The sequence below is a fragment of the Phyllostomus discolor genome, chromosome 9 (genome assembly GCF_004126475.2).
Source record: "Phyllostomus discolor isolate MPI-MPIP mPhyDis1 chromosome 9, mPhyDis1.pri.v3, whole genome shotgun sequence".
NCBI classification, from domain to species: domain Eukaryota; kingdom Metazoa; phylum Chordata; class Mammalia; order Chiroptera; family Phyllostomidae; genus Phyllostomus; species Phyllostomus discolor.
The window spans coordinates 47,285,064-47,306,022 of record NC_040911.2 but is presented as its reverse complement, the minus strand read 5'-3'; the positions used below and the strand labels follow the sequence as shown (position 1 = coordinate 47,306,022).

At 37.9% G+C, this 20,959-nt stretch overlaps 1 protein-coding gene across 6 annotated transcripts in view; it reads right to left on the bottom strand.

Moving 5' to 3' along the window:
* PTPRM (protein tyrosine phosphatase receptor type M) overlaps positions 1 to 20,959 on the bottom strand; it is an 801,251-nt gene that overhangs the window by 476,268 nt on the left and 304,024 nt on the right. For all 6 annotated transcript variants that reach the window (XM_036009302.1, XM_036009304.1, XM_036009303.1 and 3 more), the window contains exon 4: positions 206 to 284. In XM_036009302.1, the coding sequence (XP_035865195.1) occupies positions 206 to 284 (79 nt within the window). The remainder of the gene's footprint in view (positions 1 to 205; positions 285 to 20,959) is intronic.

The following is a 20,959-nucleotide window of genomic DNA, read 5'->3' as shown; positions in this document are numbered from 1 at the left end:
TTTAAAGACACTGAGATACATTTGATGACACTGCACATAGAATACACGTTTTTGGGCTTCTGGGCTGGCAAAGCAACACCCAGAGACTTGTCAGGGAACTCTCAGCAGGACTACTGCTCCCCAGGTTTCTGTGCCTTCTCTTAGTTTGTAATGTAAGTGTTCCCCCAACAATATACCCAAATGTTTAAAAGTTAAGACAACTTACTACATGGATGTCCTAACACCTTCACTTCATCAATAGCAAGGTAGCCTTGATGTCCAGAAGTTATTACTTCAAAAATCACCTGGAAAATTAAGAAAAATTTACATTATTCACTTTGTCAGACTTTTACCAAATGTCTCCAAAAAAGAGGTAGGTAGTTTCACTCATTCATTCATTCATTCATTCATGTTTCCAACAAACATTAAGGGAACACCTAATATCTTCTGGACAATGCTCTAGGTTCTAAGATTACCAAGACAAATAAGACCCACACCCAGTTTTCAGGGAGGTGAATGTGAATGGGTAGGTCAGATAGCACCCCACACCTCAAGAGCCTACCCAGTAAGGAGGGGATAGCATGGTTTAGAGCTGATCATTGGCAGACATAGGCTTAAAGTCATTATTGGAGGCTTTCAGATAACACACTTTCTGGTCGACTCCTTTGAGTGGACTCTATGACCAGACTGATCCATGTAGGACCTTAGGTTTTAAACAAGTAAAATTTAAAAACTACCATAAGTGGAATGGAAGAAAAGTACAGGATACTGTAAGAACATACACCAACAGGACCTCTCATGAGGAGGTAGCATTTGAGTTGAAGGTGGATGACTGTACAGTGTGAAGACAGTAAGGCTCCTTCCAGCGTACATGCAGAACTCCAAGGTGAATATGACCATGGCTCTGAAGAGGAGAATGTGGACCTACAGCTATGAAGATATGCTCTGACCAGGCTACAGAGGCTGTACTCACAGGGAAGATTCCAAAAAGACACTGTTATTAATAATACAGAGAAAAGGCTATGCTGACCGAAGCTCAGATGGCAGAGGAGAATGATATAAAAATCTCTGCAGTGGTGAAATCAGGTGGGCTGTAGCAACTGCTTGATTGTGGGAAAAGGTGGGCAAGAGAAGAGGGGCAATATTGTCTGGGGATCTTAGAATCAATGGCATTTTTGAGACAGTGGAGCATCTTCAGAGAAATTGAGGCGAAAGGAAAAAAAAGTAAGAAGGTTAGCAATTTTCTCAACATGACTGTCTAAAGGTGTCCATTGTCAGCCTATTAATAAAAAGAAGCCCATATGACATTATTTTAACCCCCACACACGCACAGAAGGAAACCATATCACTAGGAAGACCATGGCCTATGCAATATGAAGGTGGTAAATCTTAAAGTATGACACAGCAATTGCACTCCTGGAGAAATGAAATTTTCATTCATATAAAACCTGCACACAGATGTTTACAGAAGTTTTATTCATAGCAGTCCTAAACTGGGAACAGCCCAGATGTCACCCAAATGGTAAATGATTAAACAGTCTGTGGCACATCCATAGCATGGAACACTACTCAGCAATGAAGGAACTACTGACATACCCCAAAACTTGAATGAATCTCCAGAGAATTATGCTGAGTGAAAAAGCCAATCACAAAAGATTACATACTACATGATTCCATTTATGTAACATCATGCAATGTCAACATTTTAGAAAGGAAGGATGGATTAGTGATGGCTAGAGGTGAGGGTGGAGGGAGAAAGTACAGGAGGGGGATGAGTGTGGTTACAAAAGAACAAAACGGACAATCTTCATGATGTTGGAACCATTAATCTCTTCACTGTGGCGGTGGTTACACATCTACTCAGTAATAAGATTGTACAGTTCATACCAGCATGATTCACAATAGATAAAATATGGGAACAATCCAAGTGTCCATCAAAGGATGAATGAATAAGGAATATATGGTGTATTATACAATGGAATATTGTTCAGTCTTAAAAAAGAAGGAAATTCTGACACATGCTACAACATGAATGAATCTTGAGGACATCATGCTAAGTGAAATAAGCCAGTCACAGAAGGGCAATTACTATACGATCCCATTTATATGAGGGACCCGGAGTAGTCAAATTCATAAAGACAAAAATAGAATTGTGGGTGCCAAGAACTAAGGGAAAGGGGGATTAGGATGTTATCATTTTACAGTTTCAGTTTATAAGATGAAAAGAGTTTTGGAGATGGATGGTGGCAGCAGTTGCACAATATTATGTATGAATGTATTTAATACAACTTAAAAATAATTAATATATTTATGTTATTTGTATTTTACCACAATAAAGAAGTGAAAACAACTGTATAAAACTAAATACACACACAAAACTAAAAACTAGGTACTCATGTACAAATGCAGATAAAACTGGAGAAACTTGAAAAAGTTCTGTGGATTTCAACAATGTCAGCATTTCTGGTTGTGATAATGAATGCATTAAGTTAGCACATTGTTACCATTAGAGGGAAGTGGGCAAAAGTATACACAGGGATCGATACCAGTGTACCGGACTCCAGGATTATCTCCATAAAAATTGCAATTTAGAAAGTAATTATAAGTTACTATTTACATAATATGTTATATACACCAAACAGATATCACGCCATTATTTTATTTATTAGTGCATGCAAAAATCCTTCAGGAATTAACTATTTCAAGGACAAAGAGATTTAAATACAAAGTAATTAACTATTCAAGAATATGCAGTGAGTGTATTGTAGATATAACTTTAAAACCCAATCTTTCTGATTTCAAATATCATGATGTTTTTGCTAGTGCTCATTGCCTGAACAAACACGTCGATCCTAGCACTATTTGTTTGTGCAACAGAAGAATAATTAGTGAAAGCAATCAGCAGAGCCACATATGGAAGAGCTCCAGAGGCCTCCTAGATGAGAAGTCACCACAGATACACCTGTTAGGCTGGATGACACCATGCCACATTGTATCCACACTGAGATATAAAATGCACTAGGAAGACGACCAGTGGGAGAACAGAAATAAAACTTTGTCCTGTTCATAAATTTAATATATATTTTTTCACTGACGATACCCAGGAAGAAAGACATGCAGGGATATTCTTAAATGTGAGATATTTCTACAAATTTATTTAGTCTGTAAGAGGACAGTTGTGGTGACAAACAGCTGATGAACACTAAGAGTGGCAGAGAATAAAAAACTTCCTGAAAACAGGAGCCTCTGGAAAGAATCATAGGCTGCCTGGCCGGGGTCAGCAAGACGAGGCAGTTTAGGAACAGGCCCACAGTTATGGTCAGAAGGGACACTTCACAGACTGATGTCCATGACTACCAGCTATCCAAGAACAGCATTGCCCTGATCATGAACAAGGTATTTTGAAAGCTGAACCTGGAGACATTTATCCATCATTCCTTCCTCTCATCTGTCCTCCTCTTATTCTTCCCACCCTCCCTCCCATTCATCCATTCAAACCATAGCTCCACCAAGTATCATTCCCATTCTAGGCACTAAGACAAGCACTTGGAACAGATCATAAACAGAACAGATGAAGACCCCTTTCCCCATTAAAGTTGTCCATCTTATAGAAAGTTATATTTTTACTTCATCAACTATAAGGGCTAAAGCTTCTCATAAAAAATGGAATAATCTTTATAGTGTACATGTAACACATGCTCATGTGAAGCTGATACATGTACATTTAATGCACACTATTTTATTTAAATCAGCATGGGGCCATGGCCCTACCAAAGAAAAAGAGAGAGAAAGGAGGGAGGAAAACAAATTAGAGACCAAGAAAAGCCAAGTTAAAATCTCTTTTTTCATCCATCACTAAATAATCAAAGATTCTGAGTCTTATCATCCAAATATTTACAGAATATGTACTATATACCCTAGAAAAATTCAAAATATTAGACAATTTTATGAAATTTAAGCTTTAATAGGTAAAAAAATACAGAATACTTTAGTTGGTGAAAAAATGAAAGAACAGAAGAAGAAAACAATAGTGTAACAGGGTGCAGTCAAGGGGGGGGCTAAATAGGGATTTGGAATGGAACTCAAGATGTTTAGGAAATATTAGGATGTCCTCACCACCCTGCACAGGTGTGATTTGGGGGAAGGGACAGATGGAGCAGGGCCATTGAGAGCTGTTTGCATAGCAACAGCTTTGCAGCTAACCTTTGGTGTGGTCATTTAACATACCTATAACCTTTAACTGGTTACATGGGTATGTTAAATAGCTGTGGCTATGCTCTGAGCCAGGGGAATGGAAGTAACTTCTCCCCCAAGACATAACTGGGAAGCAGGTCCCCCGAGTTACAGCGCCTGTGTGGGAGCTTGGAGAAGACTGGCTCCATGACATGGGGCCACACCTGCCAGGACCCCCAATGGCAGCCCAGTAAAGCTGGAAGAATGTGAGATTGATGGCAAGTGTAGCTGAGTGTGGGAGGAGTCAGAAATGGGGCTGCAGAGGAAGGTTGGCACAGGGATTTAAAACCCAGACATGGCAGCCCTTGGAGAGAAAACCCAGATGCGGCAGCCACTGGGGAGAGAACCACTTGGTCTTTAGCAGAGTGGGGACTCCCGCAGCCCTGTGAGAGAGAATCACCATGTGGCTTTAGCAGAGAATCGCCACTTGGCTTTGTCAGAGTGGCGACCCCCCTCCTTGCAGCCATTGAGTGGGGAGAACCACGTGGCTTTGGCTGAATGGGGACTCCTACAGCCCTTGTGCAGAGCGAACCACATGGCTGGGGCAGTGGAGAGAGAACCACGTGGCTTTGCCAGAGTGGGGACCCCTGCAGCTTTAGAAGGGGAAACCACCACCCAGCTTTAGCAGAGATTCCGGTGACACAGCTGAAGGTGCTAGGAACTGAGGGTGGCCTACCAGCCAAGATGGATTACTGATGGGAACCGGGGCTGCCTGAGCCACAGACTTCTATTTCTTTTCCTGAGATACGGTACCCCAGACTGGGCAAAGGGGGAAGGAAGGACTGTGTGTGTTTGTGGGTGTTTTAAGGGACTTTCTTTGGGATTTTGATAAAGACAATTAGGTCACTTCTTTAAGTTTATATACCATTAAATAAACATTCCCTTTCCTTTTCACGAATCTCTGGCATTGAGAGACATCTTTCCTATAGGCGGCGGACATAACAAACCTGAGGTTTCCTTTCGGTAATAGTATATCACCTCAGGGCCCCCGTCCCCCCTGTTGCTCTGTAACAATAGCCAAGTGACAGATGTGAACAATTAAAAACTCACATGACTATGCTCTCTTTCTATCACAGGACTGCACCCCTCCTCCTTACCAAATGAACCTGGAAGTCTATGACATACTCAATACAACCTTCAGCCCAAATTCCCAACCTGTTAGCATAAACTCATACATGCCTGAGCAAGGACTTATACAGTGTCCCTACTAGAGTAGAGGGAGACTTTGCAACAAGCACTCCAAATTTCCCAACAAGATGCTCACCAATGAGGCCTCCTTGAAAGAATTAAACATATGTAGAACCTAGACCCCCCAATGTTCATAACAGCGTTATTTACAATAGGCAAGTGCTGAAAAGAGCCTAAGTACCCATCAGTAAATGAGTGGATCAATAAAATGTGGTACTTGTACACAATGGAATACTATGCAGCAGAAAGAAAGAAAGAACTCCTACCCTTCACTACAGTATGGATGGAACTGGAGAGCATTCTGCTAAGTGAAATAAGCTAAGTGGTGAAAGACAAATACAATATGATCTCACATATAAGTGGAACCTAATCAACAAAACAAACAAGTGAGCAAAATAGAACCAGAGACATGGAAATAAAGAACAAACTGACAGTGACCAGAGGGAAGGGCAGAGAGGGATAAAAGGGGAAAGAAGGGGAAGGGTCAAGTCAAGGTACATGTATAAAGGATCCATGGACAAGGACAATGCAGGCAGAGGGAGGATTGAAAGTAGAAGGCTGGAGGTGGGTAGGGCAGGGGAGAGCAATGGGGGAGAAATGGGGACAACTGTAATTGAACAACAATAAAAATTTTTTTTAAAAGAATTAAACAGGTGCTTATTTCTGAAACTGCTTTAGCTTCCCTTAGTCCTCCAACAGAAATACCAAGAAGCAAAGAAAGACAGCATCTGATTACAGATGCCCTAAGAGAATACCTGACTGATCTTTTTAGTTCTTTAAAGTCTTTCAAATGCAAACTTCTGCAACTTGAGTAGCTAGCACTAACTTACAGCTAAATGTAGAAACAAAATAGGAAAATGATTTTATAGACATGTTTATGTGTGTATGTCTATACACAAGCATGATGTATATATCTATATATAACATGAAATTTTATATGACACTTTTAGGTGTTTTTACATAAGGTTACAAGTTTGAAGCAATAATTTCAATATTTCTTTCAAAAAATTAAAGCAAGGTTTTCAAAAGACCATTTCCAAGCTCTTTCTTAGCAATTTCAGTTAGGAAATTATTAGTACAAGTTTTATTAGCTGCTTCATCAAGTTAATATATAAATGTCCCAACACATACTACAAAAAGTATCATTTGTACTGAAAAGTTTGCTATTTTAAAATAAAGAATATTAAATGAAGAGATCTGAATTTAAGTGCTATAGAACAATCTTAGATTGACTACTAACTTGATTTTAACATCTTGCCATTAAGAAATTTACTTCGGTGTTTTCAACAAACATGAGGGTTAAAACATGCAGCTCAAAAGATGAGGCATATTTGAAGTAGGTTTCTTAAAAACAGATTTTAGCATCCCATAAAAAGATTTCCTTGTCGTGAACTCTTGTTATATGGAATGGTTTCCATTTTGTACTTTTTTCTAGCCAGTGTACTTACCAAGAAAGCTTCAAAAGCAAAAATATTTTTGTCTTGGGCCAAATAAGAGATTACTCTATTGAAAGTACAGGTATTGCTCTAGTGAAGTATATAACAAGTATATGCAGAACCCAGTGGGAGTCCTTGGAATGTCTGAAAATGCCAGCATCTAGGGCCAAAAAGATTGAGGTCAGAGGAAATTGTAACACTAGAACACTGATGGAAAAAGAAAAAAGAAAGGTTTAACAAAGTGATTTGGGATGTGGCCATGCTTGTCAAACAGAACAGAATACGTTGAAAATCTGTATTAGAAGTGAGGCTTGGGTCTCCTGAGGGTGCCACACAAAGTATTTTCTTTTGAAAATATTCAATTCAAAAAACTTTTATATATTGTATACATCCATCTCCCAAATGTCTTTTGTATATATAATCTAATTTTTCCCAGTCAACCATATGGGGTAGTAATATTAATTTTCTTTTAAGGATGAGTAGGCTGATTCAGAAAGGTTAAGTAATTTTTTTCTGAAGTCATACAATTAACACATTACAGTCAGGGTATAATTCTAGGTCTATTTTACTTCCAAGTCTGGACTTTTCATGTTACCAAAGTGTCTGACCTAGAAGGTATAAAAGGAGCTAGATATGTAGAATACACATACACACATACACACACACACACAAAATACACAACCATGCATATACACAAATATATACATTCTTTAATGCATTTTCATGTGTGTGCATGTGTATATGTGTGTGTATATCCATATTCTAATTTTTTTACTACCAGATTTCAGCAAGAATTCAGTAGTAGCCATCTGTATGACCTAGAAATGTAGATGCAAAGGAATGGTTATATGACATGGTTTTAACAACATAAATTTTAAGACAAGGGTCAGTAAACTATAGCCAATGGGCCAAATCTCCCCCAGCTTCTGTTTTTTTTATTACCCACAAAATAAAAATGGTTTTTATAGTTTTCAATGGGTAGGAGAACATCAAAACAAGAGGATAATACTTTGTGATACATGTGAATTTTATGAAATTCAAATTCCATGCCCATAAATAAAGCTCTGTTGGAACACAGCCATGCTCATTCATTTACCCATTGTCGATGATGACATGCACACAACAGTGGGGCTGAGGGCTGACACAGAGACCATGTGGCCCACAAAGCCTGAAATATTTACTGTTCAGACGCCTGCTTTAAGAGTAAGCTTTCCTGCTTGGCTCACCAACAAAGTGCCATTACTCTGGATAACAAGAAAGTGTTTATCAATAGCAATAGTCTGTCACAGCCAAAAATAACATGCCTGTCACTGCATGTGAGAATCATGTATCCAGCAATGGCAGAGAGAAGCAGCCCTGGCTTACGTGACTTGTTTCAGCTGCATTACACAGGTCATATTTTAAATGCCCACTTAAGTATGCAGTATCAATTTTTAAAAAAGCATAATTGCAATATACCAAAACAAAACCATAGAAACAAATTATCTTATAAACCTCAAAACACTGTGTAAAATAAATTAAATATAAATAAAACAAAACCCACTCATTTAGCAGCCAAATCTTCTATAAAAACCTAGACTAAAAATTTATAATACTTCACTATTGAAACCTGATCCTGCTTAGGTCTCATCTATACAATATTCTCTGGCATTAGTGAGATTCCAGTTAAATGGTTTTGTTTTAACTAAAATACAAACATTTTTGGAAAAAATGTCTCTGCTCTCTAGCCCAGCCTAACTTGTGATTACAGTGGTCCCCCTCCTCCTATGAGGGATATATTCCAAGACACCCAATGGATGCCTGAAACTGTGGATAATACCAAACACTCTATACCCTGTTCTCTATACATACACACCAATGATAACATTTAATTTATAAATTAGGCACAGAAAGTGGTTAACAACAGTAATTAAAGACAAGAAAGTTGAATGTGGTCTCTCTCTCTGATAACCAATCTAACAACTGACACAGCTACTCAGTGACTAGCAGGGAGCATCTTCGCCATGGACACACTGGACAGAGGGACGATTCATGTCCCAGGTGGGGCCAAGTGACACGTTTGCAGAGTTCATCACGCTACTCAGAAGTGTACACTATTTAAAACTTATAAATTGTTTGGTTCTGGAATACCCCATTTGATATTTTCAGAACACAGTTTACCATGGGTAATTGAAGTCTTAGAAAGTGAAAATGCAGATAAGGGGGAACTAACTCTACTAAGTTTGTAAAATTGAAAACTGAAGTAGTTGCTCCATATGACAGAATCACAAAGTCATCCCATCTTATTCTGGAATAAGTTTGCCACAACACAATATTCAATCTTACAAAACCTTTTTTTGCATCTGGCTTGATAGGAAATATAATTAATTCTCATTATTTGAAGATTTTGTATTTGTGAGTTTGACTACTAATATTTTGAAACTCCCAAATCAACACTTGTAAAGCTTTCATGGTTGTTTGTGAATGCATACACAGTGGCCAAGATTTGTGCTGTGCAACACACTCGTCCTAACTGAGGTTGAACAAGGCAATGCTCTGCCTTCTTGTTTCAGCTCTTGTAAACAAGTGTCCTTATTCCGGTCTGTGCGATGCCACATTGCTCACATTGTCTGCCTTTTATGGGTCATGTTGCTGTTTACAATGGTCCCAAGTGCAGTGTTGAAGTGCTATTCAGTGTTCCTAAGTGAAAGAATACTGTAATGTGCTTCATGGAGAAAATGTGTTAGATAAGCTTCATTCAGGCATGAGCCATAGTGTATTCAATGTTAAGAATCAACAATATAAATTAATTAAATAAGGTGTCTTTAGGAGAACCTCACATAAAGTAAGGTTATGCATTTATCAGTTGATGAAAATGTTTGACCGGAGATTTGCAGAACTAGTCCCGTATTTCCCACAGAAGCAACAATTTAGTATTCATTAGTCCAGTGGCTGCTGTGATACAGGGCATAACAACTGAGGGTAATGAGAACCTATAGTATAAGCATGTTTTAGTTCACTGAATCCCTGTTTCTATCAAAGCACTTGAGCATAGGAAGGACTCAATACGTATTTTTGCTGATGGTTCCCAGATAGTGTTTGTAGCTATGGGATGTAAAGAAATGTAGAATTGAGAGGATCAATGTTCATTCACGTACTCAACAGATAACATCTCAGGAGACAAGATGCTATATCTACATGGTGTTTGGGAAAAGCCATTTGCTCTCACATAGGAAACGTGAATGAAAATGGGGCTATGTAATAAACCCAACAAGCCTGGGAAGAGAGGGGGACATGGCAGACCTGACAAGCTCAATGAGTAAAAGTAACCATACAGGACAGTCTGATCACAATTCCTAACTGAGCAGCCATCCCAGGGCTGCAGCTTCCTTAGCAATGTCCATCTTTACCTTCAGCGAGCCTTGTCCACTATTCTTATGCATTAAAAAAAAACATACCTTTGAAATACCAGGATACTTTTCTTTCCTAGACCTCTCAAAGGCACAACCACAGGCACACCAGTACAAGACCACAGAACCCCTTCTTTTAAGTTTGTTGCCTGCATTTAACACTTCTATGTGCTATAAATGTTAATTACTATCCTGTACTCACGAACATAAAAGAAGTATGTGTTTCTCCATTTCTCTTTTTATTCAGTCCTAGAGATTTTCCACTTTGCTTCCTCCTATCTCCCTAATCACCCACCAATGAACTTCAGGTACCCTCCTTACATTTTCTCCTTTAATTCAAATACATGAAAGAACAGCAAAACTGTCCTTTTCCAGAACACCCTCTCAATCCGTTGAGATCTTGTTTCCAGGCATATCCTTAAAATTTTGGCTCAAATAAAACTCTTATAAAGCTTTCTAAATGTTTGGACATTCTTTTGCAGACAGAAACAACCAGTTAACCACTGACTCATTGCTCAGGAGAAGCCATCCTGGATGGTGGCCCATGAGGGCTTTGACATCAGGCTATCCTCAGATGCCTGCCCAACAGGAGACAAGAAGCCATTTAACACTGCAGCATCTCTGGTCGTCCCTGCTTCAGTGAAGAGTAAAATGAGCTTTCCTTGCTGCCACTTTCCCTTGCTATGTGTGAGCGAAGAAGTCTGCTTACCAATACAAGGACTCACCATGGAAAATGTGTTGGTGGAAGTCTTTTGTCAATTCCTTAGAACAAAGGAGATTAAATGGTGTATATCTATCCCCCCATACATAACCTAGTATATCCTTTCTGGTTTTGATTTAAATAAACAGTTAAGTAGATCTTATCCATTTATAAAAACCAATGCTTTTTTTCCCAAATGAGTTAAATAAAAACCAAAAACATATACAGTAAAAGAAATGTTTCTATAGTGGTAAATAGCCAAAGCAAAACCACAAACTGTGTGACCTTAAAAAATCAGGAATAAAATATTGAATCAATGGTTTATACAGACATATTATCAAAGTAAAGTAAAAACTTATCACTTTCCCAAAGGTAAAGGCATTCTTCAACAACTTCATCTTTTTTTTTCCTTTTGACCAACAAACATGACTTTCTCACTTTTATTTTTTGTTTTCCCTTTGAATTTTGAAAAATGCTAATGTTCCTTTCAAGTTTTTCCAATCATAGCTTAACTACCCATTCCACAAAATGAAACATGGAATACAATTAGGGTAAAGTGGGGAAAAAATAGCAAAAGTGCTGATAAGCCAGAAGTAACAAACCATAAAGAAGTGTACCAAGAAAACATACTTATCCTTGATCATCAAATAAGTACAAGCTGAGAATAAAACTTAGAGGTGAAGTTAAATTTTAAATACATATGTTTTTAAAACTATTGCCTTCGAAGATGAAAAACCACCACGTGAATCGTTCTACTTTCTAAATGCAGCTCTGGGTCCATGCTAATGGACAGCTTGCTGTGTCCCCACTGAGTTTTTAAAACATACTGTTTATCTTTTTTTAAGCACAAAAATGCAGAGCACAGGAGCAACTGCTTAGAATAGCTTTCCTGCTTGAGACAGAGTTATATTTCACTGCCACATCTAATTCCCCATGTCAGTCTTGAGGAAAGAGGCAATTCAATTGTCTTGCACTTGGAATAAAAGCGATAAGCTAAGAAATTTATGGAGTTGGGGAATGTTCTATTTTTCCATTTGTACATATCGGTATATCTCAAGTATACTCCAGGGAACACTGGACTCAAGAGATGCTCTGTAAAAGTCTAAATTTATGCCCAAAACTCTACCTGGGCACTTGTACTTGCCATTTGTCCCTCCTGGAGATTTGGAAACATACCCGACTCCAAAATGGCTTGCAGTACAGAGTGTATTCAGCTTTGTTTAAATCAGTGCTTCTTTTCATTTTGTCAACTAACATGCTTCAACATTGCTTGGATTTGTGGAACACAATTTGGAAAACATTCACCTATTCAGATCTAAAACAGTCTCTGAGCAGCAAATGTGTGAGGAGCTGCTTTCTGTCAGGTTGGCTTTGGTGATGCTTGGAAAAATAAGTGAGCTACAGGCAAACACAGCAAAGAAACCAAGGTGGTTTCAGGGAGTAAAGGTTGAAGCTAAATGTGAAGAGATGGGTAAGATCAAGTCATTACTATTCCCTCAACCCCTCATTTACCAGGAAAGATGTCAGAATGTTAAAGGGTAAACCTGGCTTTAGCCTCCCCCAAAGCGGATGTCCTCCCTGCACAGAGAATTTGAGCAGGGCTCAGCTGGAATGCAGTCCTCATCTTCTCCCAGGACCTTCAGTACATCTAAGAAATTTGTTTTAACAGAGAGGTTCTAGAGAAACAAGAAGACTCTCATCATTCCATGACTTAATCTTCACATTCCCTCTTGTCACTGCCCACCTGCCCAAAGCCCAGCTCCTCTACTGAGAGGCATGTGGGAGGAGATTACAAGGCCACCTATGCACTTTTCTCTCTGTAGAGCAGCCATTTTACATTAAAGGTCACTGCCTTCCTAGCCTGAGTGGATTCAGAAAAACTACATCCCAAGGAAGAGAGAAAGACAGGGATTGTGGAATTCCATTAGCCTCTCCAAGTGCATTCAGGAATAGGAACCCAGACAAGCTGACAGGTGGCCGGCCTCTGGAAACTTCTGGGGCCCAGAGTAAAGAAGAGAGGAAGAAGCAGCATCCTTTTTAAAAAAGTAAATGAACACAATAAAGTAAGAGGGTGCTTGTGAGAGCAAAATACTATTGTTAAAATGGTAGGAAGTCAATGCCTAAATCAAAGGAAGCAGGTGCTACAGCCCAGGTGCTCATTGTAAGCAGGTAGCAGGTACTTCTCACTTCCCACTGCTGCTGCCCAACAGAGGGGCAGGTTGTAAGTAGCTGTAATTAGGACAAACATTAATTAAGGAATTAAATATGTGTTAATCACCAGGTAGTTGACAATTTATGTTTTAATGAATAGTAATTAACCTGCAATTAGCTGTATTCTGTGCAGGTTACCATTGTGATTTGTACCTGTAGAATGCTTTCCTATAAATTAGGAAAGCTACATAAAATGACGACTGTGCCAAGAACACTTTAAGAAATGTTTTGAAGCTGTAAATGCATAATAAAGATAGCACTGGGGGGGAAAGACTACAAAATGCAGACATGCCCAAAACATACTACTAAGATTATTGCAAGTACACAGGGTGGTTGTGTCTAGTTTCATTGAAAGTGTTCCTAAATCGAACAACTACGAAACTCATATTCTGACCAAGATAAAAACCACTCAGTATTTTGTAATCAAACCTGAGAGAGAAATGGGTATTTTTGACAAAAACACAGGCATGTGAGGGACAGCAGAGAGGGAAGAACCCAGAACACAAATTCCCGTGTTCCCAGGAGCATTTGCTCCTCAAGGTCAAGTCAGAGTCCAGAGAGACCGACTCTGTGAACCCTCAGAAACCACACCTCACATTTTTGCATGATAGTACTTCCGGAAGGTTGTGGGGGAAAGAAACTTGGTCTACCTTACTCCACTCAGTGTTTCACTAAAGGATTTGTTCCTGACATGCTTTTGCATTGAACACCTTTTCTCATTCCATGAAACACACTTAAGGTGTGACATAGCAGGGATATGCCACTCAACTAATAGTTGATTCCTTTTTACTGTCTTCCACAAATCTTAGTCTCAATAAATGACCACCATTTATTGAGAGGCTAGCTTTTTCTTTCATCTTCACATCCTGCACAACCTTTATATTTAGTCCCATAATTAGGGAAGTCCCAATAAGTTCGTATCAGATGCCTGAATTTATAAGCAAACAGGGCTGATACTCAAATCCAGGTCTGTCTGATCTCAAGCATATGTTCTTTTACTACACTATGATGCTGCCCATTTCCAAACAATATGAAATTCCTTTAAAACAGTTAATTCATCAATCATATCAAAACTACTTTAAAAAGTGCAAAACACATGTTTTAGAAAAAAATACTGTATGAGTATAAATTAACATACTAGTATTTCAAGTATCTGTTCATTTTATATTAACTTTTAGATCTCTATAATGTATATTACAGCCTAAATATTAATGTACAGGTGATGTCTGGATGAAGCTGAGTCCCTCTGCAATGGGAGAAGGTTTCTCAAGGGTACTGCCTCCTTTAGATGTCCTGTCCTCAGACTTTGGGCTCCAAAGCAGCCTATCTATGTCCTGAGAATGTGCCATTTGGATATTAACTTTTATGAGCTGTGTTCACAAGGGAAAACGTCACACACACAGATGCATGTGAAACTAGAAAAATATATATTTTTTATATTTTGCAATTAGAAATATGATAGTTACCTAAAAAAGACTTACTTCCTCAGGTTAGTGCAGAACTCCTTATAGAAAAATCCGTATAGGGAATGAATTCAAAAACAGACAGACTCATGCATGTTCACACCTCAGTAAGGGTGCTCCAGCCCCACAGGCTAGGGACCGAGGGGTGTGCCAGGGGAGCCCCTCCCCAGGGCAGTACTTTTGAACACAGAAAACTTATGTTTCTAACTTTTTAAAAAGACTTTATTTATTTATTTATAGAGAAAGGGAGGGAGGGAGAAACATTGATGTATAAAAGATAGACATCAAATCATTTCCTCTCTGGGTGATACATTAGGCCAGGGGTGGAAATTGGATTTGGTAGGTGTTTTCCTTTTCCACCTCTGTTATTATAGCTTGTCTTTCTCATCCCAACTGGGAAACATCATTCAGGTCTCATATGGTGATTTTAAGACCTATTGCTCAGAGTTTGTAAGTTTCCTGCTGACATCTCCCTTTAATCATCTAGAGTGCCATTTACACTTACCTAACAGCTTACATTACTATTACAGTAATGACTTCAGTATGTTTACCACTCAGCAGATAAAGGGAAAATACAAGGTAAGTACTATCTTAACTATGCCTTTAAAACTTTAAAGGCTGCTTCGTTGAAGTGCTCAAGAATTAAATGAACAAGCACATTTTAGTGGATCCAAACATTTTTACAAATGTTGATCACCAGGTTCTTCAACACTTAGCAACACTATATAAAAGAGTCTGTACAAATCCACCTTTAAATTCAAAGCATGAAGCTATTTCTAATGAATCATCCACTGAAACAAAAATCTAGAATGAAAATTAAATTCTAGTTCAATATGATAAATCATGGGCTGATCAGTAGTGTGACAGAAGTCAGAGGGAAATGGGAGGGCTTGCAGGTTAGGGTCACAGTTCACAATTAGGAGGCAGAACACTTTATTCAAAGGTCGTAACCTGTCATCCCAAAGAAGCAAAATACACATTCTTTTTAAATGCACATGGAACATTTTCAAACAGACTACATGATAGGACACAAAACAAGCCTCAACAAATTCAAGAAAATTGAAATCATATCGAGCATGTTCTCAGACTCCAAGGGCTTGAAACTAGAAAACAACCTCAAGGAAAACACTCAAAAACATTCAAATTCATGGAGACTGAAAAGCATGCTATTAAACAATGAATGTATTTATAATGAGATCAAGGAAGAAATCAAAAAGTTTCTGGAAACAAATGAAAATGAACTCACAACAGTCCAAAACCTATGGTACACAGAGAAGGCAGTCCTGAGAGGGAAGTTCATAAGTGATACCGTCCTGCCAAAAAAGACAAAAAAATTCAAATAAACAACCTAACCCTACAGCTACAAGAACTGAAGAAACAACAACAAAGACAGCCCAGAGTGAGTAGAAGGAAGGAAATAATCAAGATCAGAGCAGAATTAAGACACAGGGACTAAAAGAAAAATTCAAAGGATCAAAAAATCCAGGAGCTAGTTCTTTGAAAAGATAAACAAAAATGACAAGCCTTTAACCAGACTCATCAAGAAAAAAAGAGAGAGGACCCAAGTAAATAAGATCAGAAATGAAAGAGGAGAAATTACAATTGATATCACAGAAATACAAAGGATTATAAGAAATTACTATGAACAATTATATGCCAAAAAAATGTAAAAACCTGCAGAAAATGGACAAATTTCTAGAAATGTATAATCTTTTAAAACTGAATAAAGAAGCAGAAAGCCTGAACAGACTGGTAATAGCTAGTGAAATTGAAGCAGTAATCAAAAAACTCCTGGCACACAAAAGCCCTGGACTGTATAGTTTCACAGGAGAATTTTACAAAACATTTTAGAAAGAGCTAATCCCTATCCTTCTCAAACTATTCCAAAAAATCCAAGAAGATGGAGGACTCCAAAACACTTTTTATGAGGACAGCATCATCCTAATCCCAAAGCCAGATAAAGACACAACAAAGAATAAAAGCTACAGGCCAGTATCTCTGATGAACATAGACAAAATTGTTCAATGAAATGTTCATAGACTAAAATCCTCAAAATATTGGAAAACTGCACCCAGCAATATATTAAAAAGGTCATACACCATGATCAAGTGGGACTCATACCAGGGATGCAAGGACGGTACAATATTCCCAAATCAAGAAACATAATATATCACATAAACAAAAGGAAAGACAAAAATCACAAGATCATATCAATAGAAGCAGAAAAAGCATCTGATAAGGTACTTCACCCATTTATGATACCAACACTCAGCAAAGTGGGAGTAGAGGGAGCATACCTCAACATAATAAAGGCCATATACAAGACACCTACAGCCAACATCATACTCAACGGGCAAAAACTAAAAGCTTTCCCACTAAGATCAGGAATAAGACAAGGGTGTTTGCTTTCACCAATTCTATTCAATATAGAATTACAAGTTCTAGCCACAGTGATCAGACAAAAAAAAAAAAACAACCCGAAATAAAAGGCATTCAAATTGGAAAGGAGGAACTAAAGGTGTCACTGTTTGCAGATTACATGATAGTGTATATAGAAAATCCTATAGACTCCACCACAAAACTACTCAACCTAATAAGTGAATCTGGCAAAGCAGTGGGGTACAAAGTCAATATTCAGAAATTGAAGGAATTTTTCTGCACTTGGAATGGAATATCAGTAACAGAAATCAGGAAAAAATTACATTTGCTATAGCAACAAGAAAAATAAAGTACCTAGGAATAAACCTAACCAAGAAAGTAAAAGAGCTATAATCAGAAAACTACACAACACAGAAGAAAGAAATTAAGGAAGACAAACAAATGGAATGGTATACTGTGTTTATGGATTGGAAGAATTAATATCATCAAAATGTACATACTACCCAGAGAAATTTATAGATTCAACACAATTCCTTATTAAAACATCAATGACATATTCCACAGATATAGAACAAACATTTCAAAAATTTATATGGAACCATGTATGACCCTGCATAGCCTCAACAATTTTGAGAAAGAAGAACAAAGTAGGAGGGATCACAATACCTGATATCAAATTGTATTACAAGGCCACTGTAATCAAAACAGCCTGGTACTGGCATAAGAACAGACACATAGATCAATGGAATGGAATAGAGAGCCCAGAAATAACCCCATTTCTCTATGGTCAATTGATATCTGACAAAGGGGGAAGGAGCATAAAATGGAGTAAAAATAGCCTCTTCAACAATAGTGTTGGGAGCTATGGACAACTACATGCAAAAAAGTGAAACTCAACCACCAACTTATACCAAACACAAAAATAAACTCAAGATGGATAAAAGGACTTAAATATAAATTGTGACAACATAAAAATCCTAGAGGAGAATATAGGTAGGAAAATCTCAGATATTCCATGCAAGAGCAAGTGATATAGAAGAAGAATAAAGAAATGCGACTTCATCAAATTAAAAAGCTTCTGGACAGCTAAAGAAAACATCAGTAAAATGAAAAGGTAACCAACCGTATGGGAAATATATTTGTGAATAATACCTCAGGCAAGGGTTTGATCTCTAAAATATGTAAAGAACTCATACAACTCCACTTCAGGAAGACAAGCAACCCAATGAAAAATGCGCAAAGAACCTGAACAAACACTTCTCCAAGGAGGACATACACAGGGCCCAGAGACATATGAAAAGATGTTTAGCATCACTAGCCATCAGAGAGATGCAAATGAAAATCACAATGAAATACCACTTCACACCAGTCAGAATGGCCATCGTAAACAAATCAACAAACAACAAGCACTGGTGAGGTTGTGGAGAAAAGGGAACCCTAGTCCACTGTCGGTGGGAATTCAGACTGGTGTAGCCACTGTGGAAAACAGTATAGAATTTCCTCAAATAAGTAAAAATGGAACTACCTTTTGACACAGTAATTCCACTGCTGCAATTATACCCTAAGAGTCCTGAAACACCAATTCAAAAGAACCTATGCATCCCAATGTTCAAATCTCCATTATTTACAATAGCCAAGTGCTAGAAGCAACCTAAGTGACCATCAGTAAATGAGTGGATCAATAAAATGTGGTACTTTTACACAATGGAACACTATGCAGCAGAAAGAAAGAAAGAACTCCTACCCTTCACGACAGTATGGATGGAACTGGAGAGTATTCTGCTAAGTGAAATAAGCTAGGTGGTGACAGATACAATATGATCTCACATATAAGTGGAACGTAATCTACAAAACAAACAAGTAAGCAAAATAGAACCAGAGACACTGAAATAAGAACAAACTGACAGTGACCAGAGGGGAGGGGAGAGAAGAATAATGGGGGAAAAAAGGGGAAGGGTCAAGTCAGGAATGTGTATAAAGGACCCATGGACAAAGACAAGGTGGGGAGTATTGAATGTGGGAGGCAGAGGTTGGGTAGGGCAGGAGGGAGTAATGGGGGGAAATGGGGACAACTGTAATGAAAAACAATAACAAAGAGATCAATAAAAAAGAATTCATTGAAAATGACAGTGGCTTGCTATAATACAGTACTACCTTTCTTTTAATATAGTTGGATAATTCCTTTTGAAAGGCTAATCTAAGACTTGATCAATTAAACCATTCCTTTAATTTTGATGGTCTGAGTTAGGTGTATTAAAGGCTGCTATTGGACTGCATGTGGTAACCACCTCCCCAAATTTATGTGTTAAAACCATAAACCCCAATGTGATGGTATTTTGAGATGGAGCTTTAGGAGGTAATTAAGTTTATATGAGGTCATGAACATGGAGCCCTCATAATGAGATTAGTGTATGTATAATAAGAGGAAGAGAGACCAGGGCACACTCTCTCTTTCCACGTGTGTAGGAAAGACCATATGAGCACACAGGAGAAGATGAAGAAGTAGCCATCTATAAGCCAGAAAGAGGGCCCTTACCAAAAAGAAAGAGGAGCAAATCAGGGCACAGGCGAGCAGGACATACCCTCTGATATTGTCTAGAATTGTGTCCTATTGGCCTCTACCCAGCACAAGCCTAAGAAAGAGTTTCATGCAAGTTCCAGTGGGCTAGTGGTAGGGAATGTCACAGTACTATGCCTTATCTTCTTTTGGAAAGTCTCCTCCAAAAGAAGTTTGTAAAAACATTCAGCTTCTTAGCCTCGCCAGCCATACAAAAGCCCTTTGAAGCCTAGCCTCAGCAAACCCACTTCCCCTGCTTCCATTTTAATCTATGAAAGATGAAACTTTCCCCCAGAGGCCATATTTCTGAATTATACCACAGACATATAAAAATAAGGTTATTCATTAAACAGAATATTTTCCTCTGGGAGAAAAAATAGTTTTTACTCTTTTTTGTTTTATAAGTAAAAACAAGGCACGTACATTAGGGAAATTTTAGAATATGGCAGATGCAAGAGAAAAATCAAATCACTAGCTGGGGAGATACCATTTTTAAATATATTTATTTCAGCATATGCTGTAGAATGTATATATTTAATTTAAAGAATGGGATTTAACATATGGCTTTATACAGATTCTTTTCACTTAACAACATAAGCTTAAATTCATCATTTAATGATGAATTTAAGCTTATTCATCATCTCCACAACATTATTCTTAACAGTTGCAAAATAAATTTCTTTATTGAGGTAGCATATATTAACTAATAATCTACTGTTAGAAATAGTACTGTTTCTAATTTTTGAATTATTATAAATAAACTGCCCTGAATATCCTTGTAGTTACTTATTTGCAATCACTCTTCATTGTTTCCATAGGGTGAATTCCTAACAATAGATTACTAAACTTAGACATGTCTAAAATTTAGCACCTTTAAAATATATTGTCAAAGTATACTCTATTAAATAAAGATTTATAACAATTTACATGTGAATTACAGCTTTCACTACCCCTTCATTTCCACTTAAGAAACATTTATCTCTCATTAAATACCAGATGTTGTATAGGTATGAGGGTACAAAAATAAATAAAGCAAGGAATTTACAGCCCATTTACTCCCATTGATGCATCTTGCTAATAAACATCAAACCTGTAGAATGGCTTCCGGGATGCCACTCACACCCTTCCAATGGCAAGCAGTCTTGAAGAAGACCCTCTTTTCCCTTCCCTGAGTCTAGCTGAGCATGTCAATTAAACATAAGAGGTGAGATGACTTTGGTTCAAAACATGTTCCATTTGGCTCCTGAGTGAGCCAAAGGAATTAAGAGAAAGCAAACTATCACAATCCCCTTAATACGTCCTCTTAGCTAGAAATTGAGTTGTTTTTAAAAATCACGTTTTTAAAGGTGCTGTGGGCAAAAGGAGAAAGAGCACCAAATGTCACTGTCACAAATTTCCTACCTTTGACCCCAAGTTCGGATGCT